The sequence below is a fragment of the Rhinoderma darwinii genome, chromosome 1 (genome assembly GCF_050947455.1).
Source record: "Rhinoderma darwinii isolate aRhiDar2 chromosome 1, aRhiDar2.hap1, whole genome shotgun sequence".
NCBI lineage: Eukaryota > Metazoa > Chordata > Amphibia > Anura > Rhinodermatidae > Rhinoderma > Rhinoderma darwinii.
The window spans coordinates 83,003,438-83,026,276 of NC_134687.1; the positions used below are offsets into that span (position 1 = coordinate 83,003,438).

A 22,839-nucleotide genomic window follows, 5' to 3' on the forward strand; every position below is an offset into this window, starting at 1 on the left:
TTATTTATGTCATTATGGGTGTCAGGTCCAAGCATTCCTAGATGAACAGTTTCCTGGAAAGTGGATTGGTCGTCGTGGGCCAGTTGAATGGCCCCCTAGGTCTCCCGATCTGACCCCCTTAGACTTTTATCTTTGGGGTCATCTGAAGGCAATTGTCTATGCTGTGAAGATACGAGATGGGCAGCAACTGAAACTACGGATACTGGAAGCCTGTGCTAGCATTTCTTCTGCGGTGTTGCTATCAGTGTGTGAAGAGTGGGAAAAGAGGGTTGCATTGACAATCCAACATAATGGGCAGCACTTTGAACACATTTTATAAGTGGTCAGAAACTTGTAAATAACTCATGAAAGAATAAAGTAACGTTAAAACCAAGCACACCATTGTTTTTCTTGTGAAATTCTCGATAAGTTTGATGTGTCACATGACCCTCTTCCCATTGAAAAAACTAAAGTTGAATACAAAATGGCCGACTTCAAAATGGCCGCCATGGTCAACACCCAGCTTGAAAAGTTTCTCCCCTCCCATATACTAATGTGCCACAAACAGGAAGTTAATATCACCAACCATTCCCATTTTATTTAGGTGTATCCATATAAATGGCCCACCCAGTATATATATATTCATGCAGGAATACAAAAGTCCAGCAGCGCAGGCAGTGTTTGGGTGCAAGCCCTAGGGAACTGACCAAAGTCCCAGGTACACAGCAATCACAAAATAGGCAGCACTCCGTAGAATTAAAGTGAAAAAAATGAAGGGTACTTTATTGCCTCAGCGCAACGTTTCAGCTTTGTCCACTAGAGCCTTTCTGAAGGCTTGAAAAAGGCTTTAGTGGACAGAGCTGAAACGTTGCACTAAGGGCAATAAAGTACCCTTCATTTTTTCACTTTAATTCTACAGAATGCTGCCTATTTTGTGATTGCTGTGTATATATATAAATAGATTTATTTGCAGTGACTGTCTAATTATAATAACCCTTCTAACAATAAAAATTGAGATATCAAACTACACAATATTACTGTATTTGACAACAGTTTATTATATTATTTTTCTCATTTCTTGGAATCTTCACTTTGGCTGACTACAGATACTGTCAACCTTACAATGGTCTGCATTAACTGAATACAGGCTGCCATAAGTAAATTATAACATGTAAATTATCAGACTACAGCATATTACTACTGTGATTGATCATGCAAAGAAATTGGTTTCAAGTAGATACGAAACAGGGGCTTAACCAGAATTCAGAGGTCCCCATTGCTAAGTCAAGATTGACCCCCCCCCTACATTATTGACAGTAAACTGAACTGCAGTAATGCAAACAGCAGCATAACTATTTGAGCAGGAATCAAGGGTTGTATAGTAGTGTCATATAGCACAAGGGAGAAAACACCAAAGTAGTCCTGGATAGCAGCAATCCACTGTTCCTGCACCCTGTGGCAGCTGTTATAGCTATAGTTACACTTGTGGTACAATAGTTGCGATGATGTAAACATCCATGATATGGCCATAACAACTCTAAAGGCCCTTCACAGAACGCTCGTTCCCTATAATTGCCCTGTGTAAACAGGGCATCGATCAGCTAATGAACGAGCATCGGCTGATTGTATCGTTTTAAATGAAACTATTGTTGTCGGCAGCACATCTCCCTGTGTAAATTGGGAGATGTGCTACCGACTTGATAGAAACATATAGGGGTGAGCGATCATAGTAACGATTGCTTGTCCCCATACTAGCTCCTTGTGAAAGGAGCAAACGAGCGCCGATCAATGAGCAGTCTCGTTGATCGGCGCTCCTTTTCACGGCCCACGTTCGGCCGGGTGACACCACCTTTAGGGTTGGTTATCAGTAACCGGTGGTATAAGAAGATTGTAAGATGTAGATAGACCCTTTCACCTCACAACCTTTCAGAATATGTATTTAGACTGCATTTGGCTATGCCTGAATGTTTGTAAATATTTTAACATTTTTATAGATTTCTCCCCTAGCAAAGATATATTTACATTGTTATGAGCATATTAATGACCCCAGAAATCAGCTCAGAAAAGGCAAGGCAGGATACATCATGGCCTCCTCTCTTGAAGCGCTGCTAACAACTATTTCATTAATTTTGCTCAGAACAGCTATAATAACAATTTTTTTGCTTTTTTTCCATGTTCAGAAAGAAGTCATCATGGTTCCCTGTGGACCAGCTTTATCAGTTGCTCGATGTTTACTTAGAAGGAAGATTGTAACATTAGACAGTCTTGAAGATTCCAAGCTATGTCGCTGCCTGTCGACGGTGGACCTCATTGCTCTGGGAGTTGGAAGCACTCTTGGAGCTGGAGTCTATGTTCTTGCTGGAGAAGTGGCAAAGTCAAACTCTGGACCCAGCATTGTCATTTCCTTTCTTATTGCGGCATTGGCATCTGTAATGGCAGGCCTCTGCTATGCTGAATTTGGAGCCCGGGTACCGAAAACTGGATCAGCTTACTTATACACATATGTCACAGTTGGAGAACTCTGGGCGTTTATTACAGGATGGAATCTTATTCTATCTTATGTCATAGGTAAGTCCTATGTTAACAGATACTATCTAGATTTTCCAACAGAGAGCTATTCGATGTGTGCAAAGGAACCCACTACAGTATCTTTGGCATCAACGTCATGGTCTTGTTTACGGGGGCGTTTATTTATCCATACTTCCCTCTAGTTTAAAAACCAAAATGCAGAATCATTGTCATCTAATGGGCCAATGCACATGATCGTACTCTTTGCAGTCATTTTTGAAAAGTTCTAATTTTGTCTGTGTTGGGTTTGAATTTTTGCGCACTAAAGTCTATGGAGATAGTAAAAATCTAGAGTACCTTTTAGCTGTATACATGTCAATATTTGCAAATGATAAACTAGGCAAGCCGGATCTGTGTGGGGGCAGGAGTAAAATGCTAAGCTGAAAAAACACAGCGTAAAGTGAATTACAAATACTGATAAAGAATGATTGTAGAACAAATGCTTGCTGTGAAAATGTATCTGACCTGCGTTATTATTGAGTTCCATGTATAACAGTATGCAGTGAGCTCCTTGTAGTGGTGACTGCAGGATTCCAGCATGTTAACTTTTAAATCTATGTTCAGGGTTCGGAGCAGTGTAACGAGAGGGCGTTCTGGCCGCGATAACATATATTAAAAAATGAATCAGCACAGAATTTTAGACCTACACTACCGTTCAAAAGTTTGGGGTCACCCAGACAATTTTGTGTTTTCCATGAAAACTCACACTTATATTTATCAAATGAGTTGCAAAATGACTAGAAAATATTGTCAAGACAGTGACAAGGTCAGAAATAATGATTTTTATTTGAAATAATAATTTTCTCCTTCAAACTTTGCTTTCGTCAAAGAATGCTCCATTTGCAGCAATTACAGCATTGCAGACCTTTGGCATTCTAGCTGTTAATTTGCTGAGGTAATCGGGAGAAATTTCATCCCATGCTTCCAGAAGCCCCCCCCCCACAAGTTGGATTGGCTTGATGGGCACTTCTCGCGTACCATACGGTCAAGCTGCTCCCACAACAGCTCTATGGGGTTGAGATCTGGTGACTGCGCTGGCCACTCCATTACAGATAGAATACCAGCTGCCTGCTTCTTCCCTAAATAGTTCTTGCATAATTTGGAGGTGTGCTTTGGGTCATTGTCCTGTTGTAGGATGAAATTGGCTCCAATCAAGCGCTGTCCACAGGGTATGGCATGGCATTGCAAAATGGAGTGATAGCCTTCCTTATTCAAAATCCCTTTTACCTTGTACAAATCTCCCACTTTACCAGCACCAAAGCAACCCCAGACCATCACATTACCTCCACCATGCTTGACAGATGGCGTCAGGCACTCTTCCAGCATCTTTTCAGTTGTTCTGCGTCTCACAAATGTTCTTCTGTGTGATCCAAACACCTCAAACTCCGATTCGTCTGTCCATAACACTTTTTTCCAATCTTCCTCTGTCCAATGTCTGTGTGCTTTTGCCCATATTAATCTTTTCCTTTTATTAGCCAGTCTCAGATATGGCTTTTTCTTTGCCACTCTGCCCTGAAGGCCAGCATCCCGGAGTCGCCTCTTCACTGTAGACGTTGACACTGCCGTTTTGCGGGTACTATTTAATGAAGCTGCCAGTTGAGGACCTGTGAGGCGTCTATTTCCCAAACTAGAGACTCTAATGTACTTGTCTTGTTGCTCTGTTGTGCAGCGGGGCCTCCCACTTCTCTTTCTACTCTGGTTAGAGCCTGTGTGTGCTGTCCTCTGAAGGGAGTAGTACACACCGTTGTAGGAAATCTTCCGTTTCTTGGCAATTTGTCGCATGGAATAGCCTTCATTTCTAAGAACAAGAATAGACTGTCGAGTTTCACATGAAAGCTCTCTTTTTCTAGCCATTTTGAGAGTTTAATCGAACCCACAAATGTAATGCTCCAGATTCTCAACTAGCTCAAAGGAAGGTCAGTTTTATAGCTCCTCTAAACAGCAAAACTGTTTACAGCGGTGCTAACATAATTGCACAAGGGTTTTCAAGTGTTTTCTAATCATCCATTAGCCTTCTAACACAGTTAGCAAACACAATGTACCATTAGAACAATGGAGTGATGGTTGCTGGAAATGGGCCTCTATACACCTATGTAGATATTGCATTTAAAAAACAGACGTTTGCAGCTAGAATAGTCATTTAGCACATTAACAATGTATAGAGTGTATTTGTAATGGTGGGGGGGGTAGGGAGACGGACAAGTGAGCCCTAATCTACCCGCCACTCTGTCCCTGCCTACTTGCAACGACCCGCCCTAGGCGACGGGGTACAACTGGGCGGCGGTCCCTGCGCTCAGTAAGTGCATGACAAACACGACAAACAAACAAGGGAATACAAGCAAGGGAAATGGGCAGTTGCTCGCGGAAACACCGTGAGCAACAGAGTAGTGAACGAGCCGAGTCAAGCCAGGAGAGTGCGAGGTACAAAGCGAAAAGCAGAAGAGTAGTCGGTAAGCCGGGGTCTGTATGGAGCAGGATCAAAAAGTAGCAGGAGCTGTAGCTGGGCCAGGAAACCTCAAGGAAAGAATTCACAAGCACAGATGGACAGGAAGAGCAGGCTTAAATAGACCGAGGGCGGGAGCTAGCTGAGTCTGGCCAGGTTGCGATAGGCTCTCCCACTCCTAAGCCTGCCAGCCTGAGTGGAGGAAGCTGGTGTCTGTCTCAGGGATGTACACTCAGGTGTTGACTGATTAATTCTGGGAGTTAACCCCGAAGCAGTGCCTGGCAGATCCTTTACAGTACCCCCCCTTTTATGAGGGGCCACCGGACCCTTTCTAAGTGGACCTGGCTTACTGGGGAAACGCAGGTGGAACCTCCTGACCAGTACCCCAGCGTGAACATCCCGGGCGGGTACCCAAGTCCTCTCCTCGGGCCCGTATCCTCTCCAATGGACCAGGTACTGGAGGGAGCCTTGGACCATCTTGCTGTCCACGATCCTGGCCACCTCAAATTCCACCCCCTCAGGGGTGAGGACGGGAACAGGAGGTTTCCTCGAGGGGGCCAAGGACGGGGAGCAGCGTTTCAGGAGGGAGGCATGAAACACGTTGTGTATACGAAAAGACGGGGGTAACTCCAGCCGGAAAGAGACAGGACTGAGGACCTCAATGACCTTATACGGCCCAATAAACCGGGGAGCAAACTTTTTGGACGGAACCTTGAGACGCAAGTTCCTGGATGACAACCACACCAGATCCCCGACCACAAACAGGGGGTTAGCAGAACGTCTTCTATCGGCCTGAGCCTTCTGTATGCTCTGGGACGCCTCTAGGTTCTTCTGAACCTGGGCCCAGACTGTGCACAGATCCCGATGAACGACCTCCACCTCGGGATTGTTGGAACAACCAGGTGAAACGGAGGAGAACCGTGGATTAAACCCAAAATTACAGAAAAAGGGAGAGACCCCTGACGAGTTACTGACCCGGTTATTAAGGGAAAATTCGGCGAGGGGAATGAAAGAAACCCAATCAAATTGACAGTCAGAGACAAAACATCTTAAGTATTGTTCTAGAGACTGATTAGTCCTCTCCGTTTGGCCATTGGTTTCGGGATGGAAAGCAGAGGAGAAGGACAGATCAATCCCCAACTTATTACAGAAGGCTCTCCAAAACAATGAAACAAATTGTACCCCTCTGTCAGAAACAATATTGACGGGGACCCCATGGAGACGCAGGATGTGTTTGATAAACAAGGTAGCCAACGTCTTGGCGTTGGGTAGTTTCTTGAGGGGCACAAAGTGGCACATTTTACTGAAGCGGTCTACCACCACCCACACCACCGACTTGCCTTGGGATGGAGGCAAATCGGTGATAAAATCCATGGAGATATGTGTCCAAGGTCTCTGGGGAATGGGCAACGAACGCAGTAAGCCCGCTGGTCGGGACCTGGGAGTCTTGGACCTGGCACAAACCTCACAGGCGGCGACGTAGGCCTTAACGTCTTTAGGCAAACCAGGCCACCAATAATTTCTGGTAATGAGGTGTTTGGTACCCAGGATGCCTGGATGGCCAGATAGTGCGGAGTCGTGATTTTCCCTAAGTACCCTTAGCCGGAATTGCAGGGGAACAAACAGCTTGTTCTCAGGAAGGTTCCCAGGAGCTGAACCTTGATCAGCAGCAATTTCAGAGACTAAATCGGACTCGATAGAGGAAATGACTATACCTGGAGGCAAAATACAAACAGGATCCTCCTCCGAAGGAGGGCTGGCCATGAAGCTACGCGACAGTGCATCCGCCTTAATATTTTTAGACCCGGCCCTATAGGTAACCAAAAAATTGAATCTGGTAAAAAACAACGCCCATCGAGCTTGTCTCGGGTTTAGCCTCCGGGCAGATTCTAGGAAAACCAGATTCTTGTGGTCGGTAAGGACCGTTACCTGGTGCCTAGCCCCCTCCAGGAAGTGGCGCCACTCTTCAAATGCCCATTTAATGGCTAAAAGTTCGCGGTTGCCAATATCATAGTTACACTCCGTGGGCGAAAACTTCCTAGAAAAGTAAGCACAGGGGCGGAGATGGGTGAGGGAGCTGGTACCCTGGGACAAGACGGCCCCCACTCCCACCTCGGACGCGTCAACCTCCACAATAAATGGCTCCCTTTGGTTGGGCTGAACCAGCACGGGGGCCGAGATAAAGCACTTCTTGAGGGTCTCAAAAGCCTGGACGGCCTCAGGGGGCCAATGGAGGACATCAGCACCCTTGCGAGTGAGGTCCGTAAGAGGCTTAGCGACGACCGAGAAGTTAGCAATAAATCTCCTGTAATAGTTAGCGAACCCCAAAAAACACTGTAGCGCTTTCAGGGAGGCAGGTTGGACCCATTCAGCCACAGCCTGAACCTTGGCAGGGTCCATGCGGAAATCATGAGGAGTGAGGATTTGACCTAAAAATGGTATCTCCTGTACCCCAAATACACATTTTTCGATTTTGGCAAACAGTTTGTTTTCTCGAAGGACCTGGAGCACTTTCCTGACATGCTCTATGTGGGAGGACCAGTCCCTGGAAAACACCAATATGTCATCAAGGTACACTACAAGAAATATCCCCAGGTAATTTCTCAAAATCTCATTTATGAAGTTCTGGAAGACCGCAGGGGCATTGCACAACCCAAAGGGCATGACGAGGTATTCGAAATGGCCTTCGGGCGTGTTAAACGCAGTCTTCCACTCATCCCCCTCTTTGATGCGAATAAGGTTATACGCCCCCCGTAGGTCCAATTTAGAGAACCATTGGGCCCCCTGAACCTGATTAAAGAGATCAGGAATCAAAGGAAGGGGATACTGGTTCCTTACCGTGACCTTATTCAGGCCACGGTAGTCAATGCATGGCCTAAGACCCCCATCCTTCTTCCCTACGAAGAAGAAGCCAGCACCTACCGGAGAAGAAGAGGGACGAATGTAACCCTTGGCCAGGGATTCCTGGATATACTCCCTCATGGCTTCACGTTCGGGACAAGAAAGGTTAAATATCCTACCCTTAGGAAGCTTAGCTCCTGGTACCAATTCGATAGCGCAATCGTATTCTCTATGAGGCGGTAATACTTCGGAGGCCTCTTTAGAGAAAACATCAGCGAAGTCCTGAACAAACTCGGGTAGCGTATTCACCTCCTTAGGGGGAGAAATAGAATTAACAGAAAAACATGACGTACAACATTCATTACCCCATTTGGTTAGCTCCCCAGTATTCCAGTCAAACGTAGGATTATGCAACTGCAACCAGGGAAGACCTAGAACCAAATCGTACGATAATCCCTGCATCAATAGTACAGAGCATTGCTCCAAATGCATGGAGCCAACAAGGAGTTCAAAAACAGGGGTATGCTGTGTAAAATAACCATTAGCAAGAGGAGTGGAGTCGATACCCACTACCGGAACAGGTTTAGGCAAATCAATCAGAGGCATAGCGAGAGACATAGCAAATTCCACAGACATGATATTAGTAGAGGACCCTGAATCCACGAAGGCACTGCCGGTAGCAGACCTACCACCAAAAGAGACCTGAAAGGGAAGCAATATCTTAGTACGTTTCATATTTACGGGAAATACCTGTGCGCCCAAGTGACCTCCCCGATGATCACTTAGACGCGGGAGCTCTCTGACAGCATTCTTACGCTTGGGACAGTTGTTTACTTGATGCTTGACATCCCCACAGTAGAAGCAGAGACCATTCTTCCTGCGGAATTCTCTACGTTGTTGAGGGGACACGGAGGCCCCGAGTTGCATAGGTATTTCTGAGTCTTTAGGGGAGAAACGAAGCAACGGGACTTCGGGAGGCATCATGGGGGAGTCGGAGGAAAAAACACATAAACGTTCACGTTGTCGTTCCCTGAGACGTCGGTCAAGTCGTACCACTAAAGCCATAACCTGGTCTAAGGAGTCAGAAGAGGGATAACTAACTAGCAGGTCTTTCAGGGCATTCGACAGACCCAACCTAAACTGGCACCTTAAGGCAGGGTCATTCCACCGAGAAGCTACGCACCACTTCCTAAAGTCAGAGCAATACTCCTCAACAGGTCTCTTACCCTGACGTAAGGTCACCAGCTGACTCTCGGCAAAGGCAGTTCTGTCAGTCTCGTCATAAATAAGTCCGAGGGCAGAAAAGAAACAATCAACGGAGGAAAGTTCAGGGGCGCCAGGAGCCAAGGAGAAGGCCCACTCTTGGGGCCCTTCCTGGAGCCGGGACATAATTATACCCACCCGCTGGCTCTCAGAACCTGAGGAGTGAGGCTTTAAGCGAAAGTAAAGCCTACAACTCTCCCGAAAGGAGAGAAAAGCCCTCCGGTCACCTGAGAACCGGTCGGGCAACTTGAGGTGGGGTTCAAGGGGTGCGGTGAGGGGAACTACCAAGGTAGCATCAGGCTGGTTGACCCTCTGAGCCAGGGCCTGGACCTGTAGGGAGAGACCCTGCATTTGCTGAGCCAGGGTTTCACGGGGTTCCATAATGGTGTCAGGGACCAGGGTAGACTAGGTATACGGCTTGTGAATTTGTAATGGTGGGGGGGGTAGGGAGACGGACAAGTGAGCCCTAATCTACCCGCCACTCTGTCCCTGCCTACTTGCAACGACCCGCCCTAGGCGACGGGGTACAACTGGGCGGCGGTCCCTGCGCTCAGTAAGTGCATGACAAACACGACAAACAAACAAGGGAATACAAGCAAGGGAAATGGGCAGTTGCTCGCGGAAACACCGTGAGCAACAGAGTAGTGAACGAGCCGAGTCAAGCCAGGAGAGTGCGAGGTACAAAGCGAAAAGCAGAAGAGTAGTCGGTAAGCCGGGGTCTGTATGGAGCAGGATCAAAAAGTAGCAGGAGCTGTAGCTGGGCCAGGAAACCTCAAGGAAAGAATTCACAAGCACAGATGGACAGGAAGAGCAGGCTTAAATAGACCGAGGGCGGGAGCTAGCTGAGTCTGGCCAGGTTGCGATAGGCTCTCCCACTCCTAAGCCTGCCAGCCTGAGTGGAGGAAGCTGGTGTCTGTCTCAGGGATGTACACTCAGGTGTTGACTGATTAATTCTGGGAGTTAACCCCGAAGCAGTGCCTGGCAGATCCTTTACAGTATTTCTGATTAATTTAATGTTATCTTCATTGAAAAAAAACTGTGCTTTTCTTGCAAAAATAAGGAAATTTCTAAGTGACCCTAAACTTTTGAACGGTAGTGTATGTAGATAAAAAAATAAAAATAAATGAGTTGGACATTCACTTTCAGGGTAGGAACAGACACAGCATGTTAAGGGCGGATACACTGCGTCAAACTGCGCAGCATACCCGACTTGAACACCGCAGGGAATGCTGTCCCAAAAATCACACCACATTGTGGTGCGTTTTTCCGGTGGAATTTCCGCTGCGTAAAGCAGAGCCGGAAAAAATAAAAAATGGAAAATATTGGCTGCAGCGGTCACATGGGATGAAACGTCATCCCTAGAGGCCGGACTGGAGAAGAAGCAGGGACTCTCGGTATGTATAACTGTAGTGTCCCAGTACACTCCCTACTTCCATAATAGGAGTAGTTGTCATATGGTAGTAGGTTTGTCACAATGTAATAGTACTGTGTGTCAGTATGCCTCTGTATATCATGTATTTCCTGTGTGCATACACTGTGTATTTTTCCATGTCTTAATTACTTTGCTGCCATCTATGGTTGACCCACTGTAAGTGCATGTGAGTGTAGGATTTCAATCACTCCTGAGACATAACCAGTTTTCCCTCCAGAAGCTTCTAGCATTCTGTGGGTGGAGACTTTAGCCCAGCCTACCTCTTAGCAGAGTGCAGGAAAACCAGTGCAAACGAGTTCTGGGGAGTCTAGAGTGAGGTGCCAGCAACCCATGCTGTGCAAGAGATGGCAGGGAATCTACAGCTATCTACGCCTAGGAGCTGCATGGTGAATCTCGCGGCCCATGCAAAGCACAGATATTCTAGGACCCTTCACCAGTCCATACAGAGGGGATAACATATACATTTCTACCGCCTCCGAGAAGGAGAGAACCTATCTGCCAGAAAGGAGCAGTTTCAAGAGGAGCCTCTGCAATCCTGGACTTTAAAGTAGGCCTCCGTTCAAGTCCAGTGCTCTGTGGTTTCCATGCCACGTCTTAGGTCCGTGTCCGGCTATCGGATACCGCGCCCCAGTAACCGTGAGTAACTACATTTCCCTCAAGTTAGTCACTCGCCGGGAGCCATAATAAGATCCCTTCTGTAGCCATAATAAGGACTGTGTCTCCCCCAAAACCATAAACTGCATAATCTGAGGAAAGTACTTTGTCAGCATCACCCCTCACTAGCATATCCCTGCAAGTCAGCTAACAAGGGGACCTCCTCACATGCACACTCCACTATAACAGGGGTCCTCCTCACATGCACACTCCACTATAACAGGGGTCCTCCTCACATGCACACTCCACTATACTTGTAATAAGAGACTGCATTGCTGTGAATTATTGCTGCACTTTATGGAAGTTCTCCTCAGTAAAGAGACTTTTGGTTAGCAGAGGACTGTGTCTGATTTTGACAATTGACTTGGTGCGTGTCCTAAGAGAGGTGCCCCAGGGTTGGATCATTACAGCTGCCGTGACATCACTAATAAACCAGCCATTAGGGGGACTACTACCCCCATCAGGTCATTTCATAACATCTGCATCCTCTGGGATACCACATAACTTTAATTATTTTTTGCGGCGGAATCGCTGTGATTCCACCGCAAATGTCGCAGCACACCACTTTGTTGCAGGTTTAAGCCCCCTATTACAATGGGAAAACCAGCAACAGAAAAACTGTGATTCCGCAGCATTAATTCACATGCTCCGGCTGAAGAAACCGCACTGCAGGTCAATTTATGTGCGTTTTTTTCAGTGGCATTTTTTCGCAGTGTGGGGACAGGATTTGTTGAAACCTCACCCATGCTGCTGCTACTATAATACGCTGTGGATTTTCCAAAATTAATCCGTTGCGGAAAGTCTGCAGTGTTTACGCTGTGTGTGTTCGTACCCTCAAGGTGCTGATGCAGATTTCAGCAGGGTACACCAACAATTAATTTTCTACAGCAACACCCAAAGGGTAAGTTCACACGCGCCGGGTTTTGTTGCAGAAATTTCTGCAACTGAAAATCACTTCCATTCATCATAATGAAACTTGCAGAAATCCATGTACCTGCTGTAGAATTAATCTCATGCAGATGAATGGAACTGATTTTCAGTAGCAGAAAATTTCTGCAACAAAATCTGCTGTGTGTGACTGCACCCTAGCTGTCCCTGACTTCTCCCCATGGAGGAATACAGCTGATGGTCAAATGATTGTTCAGCCGACAACTCTCCTATTTTTAAAGAAAGTTTAATTCTTGTAAAATATATCTTACTTTCCAATATACTATGTTCAATTTCCTCACCGTTTGCAAGATCTCAGCTTGCTGTCTGTGACTGGAAATTTTTTATTTAAACAGCTGTGGAGACCAAATACTTTGTCTGAGGGTCATACAATATATCTAGGCAATTGTCTGTGAGATAAACACACCACGGGGATATATTTCTCCCCTGTCGTGGATTCCAGGTGGATAGTTCTTACTTACACTAATACATTGTATCAAACAGCTGCTGTCACAGTAGGACTATGTCTGTTTGGGTTTTCAGAATCTGTATTTATATTGGTACCAAATAGAAATCCTAACAATATTGAAGAATTGAAAAGCTAAAAGGACAATACACTGAAATACTTAAGTATCATAATAATTTGTTTTGCATGATATTTCAATTCAAGTAACATTTGTAGCACATGATCTCATAAAGTTAGTTCACATGGTCATAAAAAGCTGATGCCTTAATCTCCTTATAATGAGGAGTGTGATTATGATCGCATGTTCAAGTTCCCTAGCGGAAATAAAAAAATTGAAAAAAGTTTGATAAAGTTTTCAATATAAAAAATAGTTTTTAATACAAAAGATAAATATTGAATGTTAGAAAAAAAACTTTTCACATTTTTTTTTTATGAAGAAAGTTACATAAAAAAATGTATCTATGGCTAGGAATACACAGCATCATTGGTCAGCAGCTGAAGCCTACAACAATTGCATTCAATTCATTTCACTGGGTAATTGTGTAACTTTTCTTGGCCAACATATCATTACTTCCACCGTGGTATTACGTTATGAGACCAGGGAAAAAAGTTGTCTGTGCACTACTAGAAGTTCTGTAATGTAGAAGGTGATCATACTGATATCCTGAAGAACATGGACATCCAGCAATGGTAAGAACTCATTGAGATGCTGCCGAGCAGGCTTGGTGCTTTAAAGCGTTCCAAGGATTGCAAAATTAGGTATTACAATGGGAAACTTTGGTTTTCACCAACTTCTCTTAATTCTACGGCAAAACACGTTTATTACCTTGTGTACTGAAAATAAAATAAAAAAGGATTTTGGAGGTTAGTCTCTCTTCATCTCTAAAAGGACATCATAATTCATCAAATCATCTCTTTAATGTTCCGTCTTTGCAGGTACCTCCAGTGTGGCACGGGCATGGAGTGGCACATTTGATGAACTTCTAGGAAAGCAGATTGGTGTGTTTTTTAGAACATATTTCAGAATGAATTCGCCAGGTCTGGCTGAATACCCTGACTTTTTTGCAGTTTGTCTTATATTGCTTTTATCAGGTAAGAGTCTGAAGATAATTTGCTTTGGACTGAACACTTCAATTATATCTGGTTGTGTTTATTCTATGCTCCTAAATGGTACAAACATACTGAAATAGGATACATGATCACTCGCAGTATATGAGGCTCCCATATCTTTCCATTTTAGTAATTTGGACATCTTCAGTTGCTATGGTTTTTTTCCACTAAAGTAAAAATGTAGCTCAAGTTTTCCTAAGTAGTGATTTTTACATTATCCATTCACACCATGTAGTTGGGATTTGCATTGTTTTTAGAGCATACTGCATTTTTTTCACATTTCAACTTGCCCTGTTCCTTACATTTGTGTTACATTTATATGGTCTACCAAGAAAGAACATAAAAATGTATTCAAGTCTATGGAATCAACATTCTATACATTAGTCACTAGATTATGGTGGAATATTTATAGTCTTGAGTGGTGCCTAAAGGGGCTTTCTCACGAATTTTACTCCTATGAGTCTGCCCTTCACTGTTCAGGACCCCCCTTTATGAGCCAGAGAAGAGAGATGAAAAGAAATAACAGCTATTATACAAGTGCAGACTAGCAATTATCTGCACATGATTTATTATTACAATTTAATTTCACTTGAATTTTCTTACCAACAATATATTTTTATTGAGATTTATAAAATGTTTACAAAATAAAAGAACATGTGTAAAATCGTGTAAGAAACAATATGCAATATCCATAGTATCATCTGAGCCATGATGACATGAAATATCATAAGAATGGAAGAAGGTCAGTACAGTCTATGGCAGCAATACAGTTACTTGAATTTTTGTTTATAAAAAAGAAAAAATATTCTACATCCATTAGGTAACAGGATTGTCATATTCCCTATAGCAATTGAGAGAATTTGCCGTTTTTCAACTTTTTATGTAGGTTTTAACCATTAAATGCTTATAAAAGGAGGTGCATTCTGGATTCAAACTGTACAAATTCACGCATAAGAGATATATATATATATATATATATTAGATAGATAGATAGATAGATAGATAGATAGATAGATAGATAGATAGATAGATAGATAGATAGATAGATAGATAGATAGATAGATAGATAGATAAATGGATCCAGCAGCACCGGTATAGCGTGGGTGCAAGCCCAAAGGGATAGACCAAGATCCCAATTACACAAAGAGCAAAAATCAGGCAGCACTCCGTTTATGAAGGTGAAAAAAAGAGGGTACTTTTATTGTCCCATAGGCAACGTTTCAGCTCCTTCCCCTGGAGCCTTTCTCAGCTTGAGAAAGGCTCCAGGGGAAGGAGCTGAAACGTTGCCTATGGGACAATAAAATTACCCTCTTTTTTTCACCTTCATAAACGGAGTGCTGCCTGATTTTTGCTCTTTAGATAGATAGATAGATATTATTTTGCTTCTTTACTCATTCTTTTTAAAGTTTTGCTGAAGGCTCTATAACCCTTTTACCATAATAATTTGTTTTGCATGATATTTAAATTCAAGTAGCATTTGTAGCACATGATCTCATAAAGTTAGTTCACATGGTCATAAAAAGCTGATTCCTTAATCTTCTTATAATAAGGAGTGTGATTACGTTTGAAATATTCTGTTCAGAAAGATTATAGTGACTTTGTCAGTATACTCAGGAAAGTTGGTTTATTGTGCAGCCTACAGATTCCATGTGTATATATATATATATATATATATATATATATATATATATATATATATATATATGTGTAAATGTATATATTTTCCCTCTGGAGATAAGCCTCTGCTAGAAGTATCTGGCAGCGACTTGCATGATCAGCCAGACTAAATGTACCGAATGTACATGTTTATCGGGCACTCAGGCGAGATAGTGGTTGGCTGAATGAGTGTGAAGCTAACATGGGTGAACATACACATATTATTACACTTTTTGACTGTATGCTGCTTGCGATATCTGCCAATTTAACTATATGCAATAAATTAAAAGGGTCCAAGAAAACCAAACCCACCATTTATTATTACCATGAACAGAGTGTTGTTCTATATAAACACTAATTCTTGTCTATGGATGTGTTATCCAGGGTTATTATCATTTGGAGTGAAGGAATCTGCCTGGGTGAATAAGGTGTTCACAGCAGTCAATGTTTTGGTCCTCGTGTTTGTCATGATTGCTGGATTTGTGAAAGGAGATGCTCAAAACTGGAGAATATCCGAATCCTTTCTTCAAAATATTTCAGCTCCACCTGGGTAAGACATTCATTAATAGATGGGGACATTTATTCATGACAAGTGATGCTGACGACTCTTACTACATCTACCATCATATAGTGACAATGCTTACCTTATCACACCCATTAAAACTAGATTAAAACGTACCTATTTTTACAAAGAAAAAACATCACAATAACTCCACTTGGCAGCTGTAGATGTACAGGGTGGGCCATTTATATGGATACACCTAAATAAAATGGGAATGGTTGGTGATATTAACTTCCTGTTTGTGGCACATTAGTATATGGGAGGGGGGAAACTTTTCAAGCTGGGTGTTGACCATGGCGGCCATTTTGAAGTCGGCCATTTTGTATCCAACTTTAGTTTTTTCAATGGGAAGAGGGTCATGTGACACTTCAAACTTATCGAGAATTTCACAAGAAAAATAATGGTGTGCTTGGTTTTAACGTTACTTTATTCTTTCATGAGTTATTTACAAGTTTCTGACCACTTATAAAATGTGTTCAAAGTGCTGCCCATTGTGTTGGATTGTCAATGCAACCCTCTTCTCCCACTCTTCACACACTGATAGCAACACCGCAGAAGAAATGCCTCCCGATCTGACCCCCTTATACTTTTATCTTTGGAGTCATCTGAAGGCAATTGTCTATGCTGTGAAGATACGAGATGTGCAGCAACTGAAACTACGGATACTGGAAGCCTGCGCTAGCATTTCTTCTGCGGTGTTGCTATCAGTGTGTGAAGAGTGGGAGAAGAGGGTTTCTGTAAATGTAATGCTTACTGAGTGGTCAGGCTCTTCCTGGTGTAATGTAAGAGTTGTGCTGTGTGATCTGAGCCAATCAGATGTCCCCACTCCGACACTCCCTCTCATGCTATTTCACTAAAATACTGAGTGAGAAGCTGCAGCTGCATCCCCCTCCTCCCTGTCTTCTTTTTTACTGTTTTACATTAGATAGAATATTTCTTTGGGGGACCAAGGAGGTTTCAGAACATTTACAGGGAGCCTGCAGGCAGAGGGAAGATGCTAATTTCTCCAAATAATAGATGTATTAACATATACTTTTTATTAAAGGGTCATATTTCTACTCTAATGTGCTAACATGAAATATAAATGTGGCCATAAAGAAAACATAACTGTCAGTCAAAATGTGTTCACATAGTTATTGTATGTCTCCATCCCCCCATAAATATGTATGTTCAGCATAACATTTATATGAAGGGGTGCACAACTGCCTGAGGGGCATAGCTATTGGCGGTGCAGATAATAATCTTTTGTGTAATTATTAAAAATTCATACATTTCGTAAAAGATTTTAACAGATTCTAGTGCAAAACCATGAAATCGATCTCTACTGAAGGGTTCTGTGATCATATCCATTTTTAATTTTTTGAGTCTCAATCTCTACTGTTATATTTATGTACTTCTTATATTTATAACTTTAGTTGGTTTCTAAAAACTATGTTTTATTATTTTTAGCAATATTTTTGTTGTTTTTTTATAATTTACAATATACAAAGTTTAGTTGTACATTAGAAATATTTTGATCATATATCACATATCATGTATGTAATAAACAGCTTTTCTGTAAGTCAATAAAGCTTTAAATATTTTTTTTATATATCAAGCTAAATTAAATATCAAGCTAAATTCATGAGGTGGCTGATAAATACTTTAATATTCTGTCTTCTCTCAGCAACTATGTGTCATATGAAAATGTGACAAGTAAACATGGAGCTGGAGGATTCATGCCATATGGTATGACTGGGATGCTGGCTGGCGCAGCTACTTGCTTCTATGCCTTCGTTGGATTTGACTGCATTGCAACAACCGGTAAGAACTAGTGTGTATGCGACCTTTAAATAGCTGGCAGAGTATTTGATAGCCCTATTGAATGAAGCTGGCTGGAAAACCAGCACAGGCTATAAAGTAATTCGTCACTAGTTAGTAGGACAAGAAGAAGCTATGCAAAAACAACAGTGTATAGATACGTACTCAATTCATCATCCTGAGTATTCCTCCTTCATTGTATTATCATAATGCATAGTGTGGAATTGCCTTTTCATTATGAATATATCTATATAGATATATATATGTATGTATATATATACAGGGTGGGCCATTTATATGGATACACCTAAATAAAATGGGAATGGTTGGTGATATTAACTTCCTGTTTGTGGCACATTAGTAGATGGGAGGGGGAAACTTTTCAATCTGGGTGTTGACCATGGCGGCCATTTTGAAGTCGGCCATTTTGTATCCAACTTTCGTTATTTCAATGGGAAGAGGGTCATGTGACACATCAAACTTATCGAGAATTTCACAAGAAAAACAATGGTGTGCTTGGTTTTAACGTTACTTTATTCTTTCATGAGTTATTTACAAGTTTTTGACCACTTATAAAATGTGTTCAAAGTGCTGCCCATTGTGTTGGATTGTCAATGCAACCCTCTTCTCCCGCTCTTCACACACTGATAGCAACACCGCAGAAGAAATGCTAGCACAGGTTTCCAGTATCCGTAGTTTTAGTTGCTGCACATCTCGTATCTTCACAGCATAGACAATTGCCTTCAGTTGACCCCAAAGATAAAAGTCTAAGGGGGTCAGATCGGGAGGCATTTCTTCTGCGGTGTTGTTATCAGTGTGTGAAGAGTGGGAGAAGAGGGTTGCATTGACAATCCAACACAATGGGCAGCACTTTGAACACATTTTATAAGTGGTCAGAAACTTGTAAATAACTCATGAAAGAATAAAGTAACGTTAAAACCAAGCACACCATTGTTTTTCTTGTGAAATTCTCGATAAGTTAGATGTGTCACATGACCCTCTTCCCATTGAAAAAACTAAAGTTGGATACAAAATGGCCGACTTCAAAATGGCCGCCATGGTCAACACCCAGCTTGAAAAGTTTCCCCCTCCCATATACTAATGTGCCACAAACAGGAAGTTAATATCACCAACCATTCCCATTTTATTTAGGTGTATCCATATAAATGGCCCACCCTGTATACAGTGAAGGAAATAAGTATTTGATCCCTTGCTGATTTTGTAAGTTTGCCCACTGTCAAAGACATGAACAGTCTAGAATTTTTAGGCTAGGTTAATTTTACCAGTGAGAGATAGATTATATTAAAAAAAACCCTGAAAATCACATTGTCAAAATGATATACATTTATTTGCATTGTGCACAGAGAAATAAGTATTTGATCCCTTTGGCAAACAAGACTTAATAGACAAGACTTTTTAGTAGTTGATGATGAGGTTTGCACACATGTTAGATGGAATTTTGGCCCACTCCTCTTTGCAGATCATCTGTAAATCATTAAGATTTCGAGGCTGTCGCTTGGCAACTCGGATCTTCAGCTCCCTCCATAAGTTTTCGATGGGATTAAGGTCTGGAGACTGGCTAGGCCACTCCATGACCTTAATGTGCTTCTTTTTGAGCCACTCCTTTGTTGCCTTGGCTGTATGTTTCGGGTCATTGTCGTGCTGGAAGACCCAGCCACGAGCCATTTTTAATGTCCTCGTGGAGGGAAGGAGGTTGTCACTCAGGATTTGACGGTACATGGCTCCATCCATTCTCCCATTGATGCGGTGAAGTAGTCCTGTGCCCTTAGCAGAGAAACACCCCCAAAACATAATGTTTCCACCTCCATGCTTGACAGTGGGGACGGTGTTTTTTGGGTCATAGGCAGCATTTCTCTTCCTCCCTCCAAACACGGCGAGTTGAGTTAATGCCAAAGAGCTTAATTTTAGTCTCATCTGACCACAGCACCTTCTCCCAATCACTCTCAGAATCATCCAGATGTTCATTTGCAAACTTCAGACGGGCCTGTACATGTGCCTTCTTGAGCAGGTGGACCACAGTCACTGCAGGATTTTAATCCATTACGGCGTAATGTGTTACCAATGGTTTTCTTGGTGACTGTGGTCCCAGCTGCCTTGAGATCATTAACAAGTTCCCCCCGTGTCGTTTTCGGCTGAGCTCTCACCTTCCTTAGGATCAAGGATACCCAACGAGGTGAGATTTTGCATGGAGCCCCAGATCGATGTCGATTGACAGTCATTTTGTATGTCTTCCATTTTCTTACTATTGCACCAACAGTTGTCTCCTTCTCACCCAGCGTCTTACTTATGGTTTTGTAGCTCATTCCAGCCTTGTGCAGGTCTATGATCTTGTCCCTGACATCCTTAGAAAGCTCTTTGGTCTTGCCCATGTTGTAGAGGTTAGAGTCAGACTGATTAATTGAGTCTGTGGACAGGAGTCTTTTATACAGGTGACCATGTAAGACAGCTGTCTTTAATGCAGACACCAAGTTGATTTGGAGCGTGTAACTGGTCTGGAGGAGGCTGAACTCTTAATGGTTGGTAGGGGATCAAATACTTATTTCTCTGTGCACAATGCAAATAAATATATATCATTTTGACTATGTGATTTTCTTTTTTTTTTTTTATATATAATCTATCTCTCACTGGTAAAATTAACCTAGCCTAAAAATTCTAGACTGTTCATGTCTTTGACAGTGGGCAAACTTACAAAATCAGCAAGGGATCAAATACTTATTTCCTCCACTGTATATATATACACAAGAAATTGGCGACAGCACTCTGCAAACACCAATGCTACCTAAAACGCTATATATAAATAAATATGCATTACTGCTGAATCTAATTACAATAGTGAGGTTCTTAGCGCACATTTTGATCAAATTATGTGAGCCCATCCGTAACGACAAGGCGACCTCACTAATAAGGGGATTTTAGTTCCTCACTTGCCCTAGGATGATTTTAATTATTTAATGCTGGTTCGTGACGTCCCCGAGTATATTCTGCAAGCTTAGACCCAGAATAGGGTGTATGTGCGGCATAGGGACCCATCTTATAAGTGAGGTTGTCTTGTTGTGGCGGGTGGGGTTACTCAATTTGATCAAAATGTGCGCTAAGAACCTCACTGTAACAACTTGCAGTATGTGTTGTCTTGTATGGGTATTGGCTAACTTTACATCACTTATATAACGCAGAGACATATTTGTGTAATATATCCACCCCATTTAATGCTACATGGCACAATGGCATATTAGTTACCTTTACCTATTTAAGATAATAGTTTTACAGGGGTTAGCATTACATCATTCTTATTTATGGAAAATTGAAAGGGGCTTTCTTTCTATAAACATGTACAGTATGGGAAATCTATTGGATTCATAATAAACGTCTGCTTGGCGGAGGTCAGACTACTGGGAACTTGGTTCTCCATTTCCAGACAGAAAGGTTCGTGGGTGTGCATATTCAATCACTCTCCTTTATGGTGAATAAAAGATACAGAAACAGCTGGGTAAGTGCGCTCAACTTTTTCTATATCTCCCATATGCCATAACGGAGAGTGACTGCAAATTTGTGGTCACCACTCCACTAGGAATGAGAGACCGGGCAATAATCAATATGTCATAAATGTCTGTACTGGGAAAACCCACTGTATGCCTTGTTGCTGGTCAAAAATGGTATTCAGTGGTGTGGTTACTCTACAATCTCTCCTCATCGGCTTATTATGTGTGAAATGTATAAATGCATCTCCCAACCGGAATTAACCTCCATGCCTGGAAACAATACTCTAATATTAGGTATACTGAAGCATAAAGATAACACATGAATGGATCATATATAGCAAGTGTTCACGGCATCTTTTTCACCTGTACTTTGACCTGTTTGCTTGCAGGAGAAGAAGTGCGAAATCCACAAAAAGCAATACCCATTGGAATTGTGACCTCCCTGCTGGTGTGCTTCATGGCATATTTTGGCGTGTCCGCAGCCCTGACCTTAATGATGCCTTACTACCTGTTAGATGAGAAAAGTCCTCTTCCTGTTGCCTTTCAGTATGTTGGTTGGGGACCTGCTAAATACGTTGTGGCTGTTGGGTCTCTCTGCGCACTCTCGACCAGGTAAACACCTAGAATCACTCAACAGGTACTAGTAACCAGTTTCACGGTTGGATTAAGCATATTATTACGTATATTCCAATAATATATATTCCAAAAATACATTCTCAAGCTCCCACTGCTCTAGTGAATTTATGAGCATCCTCAACTTTTCTGTAATTTCTACAATGTATTAACCTATAAATATATACCAAAACTGATTTTGGTTTGATGGCAATAGTGCATTAGACTATACCTACCATAATAATTTCGTATTTATGGTGGTTAGCAGTAGAGACTCATTTTAGTTGTGGTGCCAAAGCAAACTTACAGGTCAGTGCTCCAAAGCGACTTCTGGTTTCTTGGTGGTCGTGGTAGAATCTCAGTATAACCATAACTCGCGCACTTCCTCAATGTTTCCTGATGAGACAAAAAGTTGAGGCGACTTGTGACAATAACAATAATTCCCACCATGGCGATTGATGATTCTTCCCATAAGGAACCACTGAGGTTGCAAATGAGTAACAGTTATGCTGTGATTTTTTTGTTGGATTTTTTGTGAAGAAGGTTCGACTAAATGTAGTATATTTAATGCTGTTCAGGCTGATATAAGAATCCACTAGTGCAGGATGGGGGACTTAAAATTTACATGTGTACGACATGTTCATATCATATATCTTATTAAACGGTGTGCACACATATATGTTTGTATTGAATCCATAGATTAGGCATATACATGTAAACAGACTATCCCCTTACTGTTGTGGTCCCCATGGTCTTCACCTAGGGAACGAATTTGGGCACAGTCTTTATTTATAAATAATAGCATTAAATGTACATGCCATCATTGGTCTAAGAACTGCAGTCTTGACCGATATTTCTATAAACATTTTTGAATTTCCAATAATTTCCAGACAAACTTATAAACAATAAGACTTTTTTTTCTATCACCTGCTGTTTTAGTTCAGCCAATACAGCCCCTACAAGTGTTGTCACTTTAACTCCTGAGTAGCAAATCTGTCTAGTTTTGCAGTATTTTGAAGCAGGTAA

The 22,839-nt window shown here is 42.3% G+C and overlaps 1 protein-coding gene across 2 annotated transcripts in view; it reads left to right on the top strand.

Moving 5' to 3' along the window:
- Positions 1 to 2,166: 2,166 nt before the first annotated feature.
- The window catches only part of SLC7A2 (solute carrier family 7 member 2), a 44,275-nt gene continuing 23,602 nt past the window's right edge, over positions 2,167 to 22,839 (top strand). For both annotated transcript variants that reach the window (XM_075860132.1, XM_075860133.1), the window contains exons 1-5: positions 2,167 to 2,547; positions 13,510 to 13,665; positions 15,724 to 15,889; positions 17,568 to 17,704; positions 21,591 to 21,813. In XM_075860132.1, the coding sequence (XP_075716247.1) occupies positions 2,172 to 2,547; positions 13,510 to 13,665; positions 15,724 to 15,889; positions 17,568 to 17,704; positions 21,591 to 21,813 (1,058 nt within the window). In that variant the 5' untranslated portion in view covers positions 2,167 to 2,171. The remainder of the gene's footprint in view (positions 2,548 to 13,509; positions 13,666 to 15,723; positions 15,890 to 17,567; positions 17,705 to 21,590; positions 21,814 to 22,839) is intronic.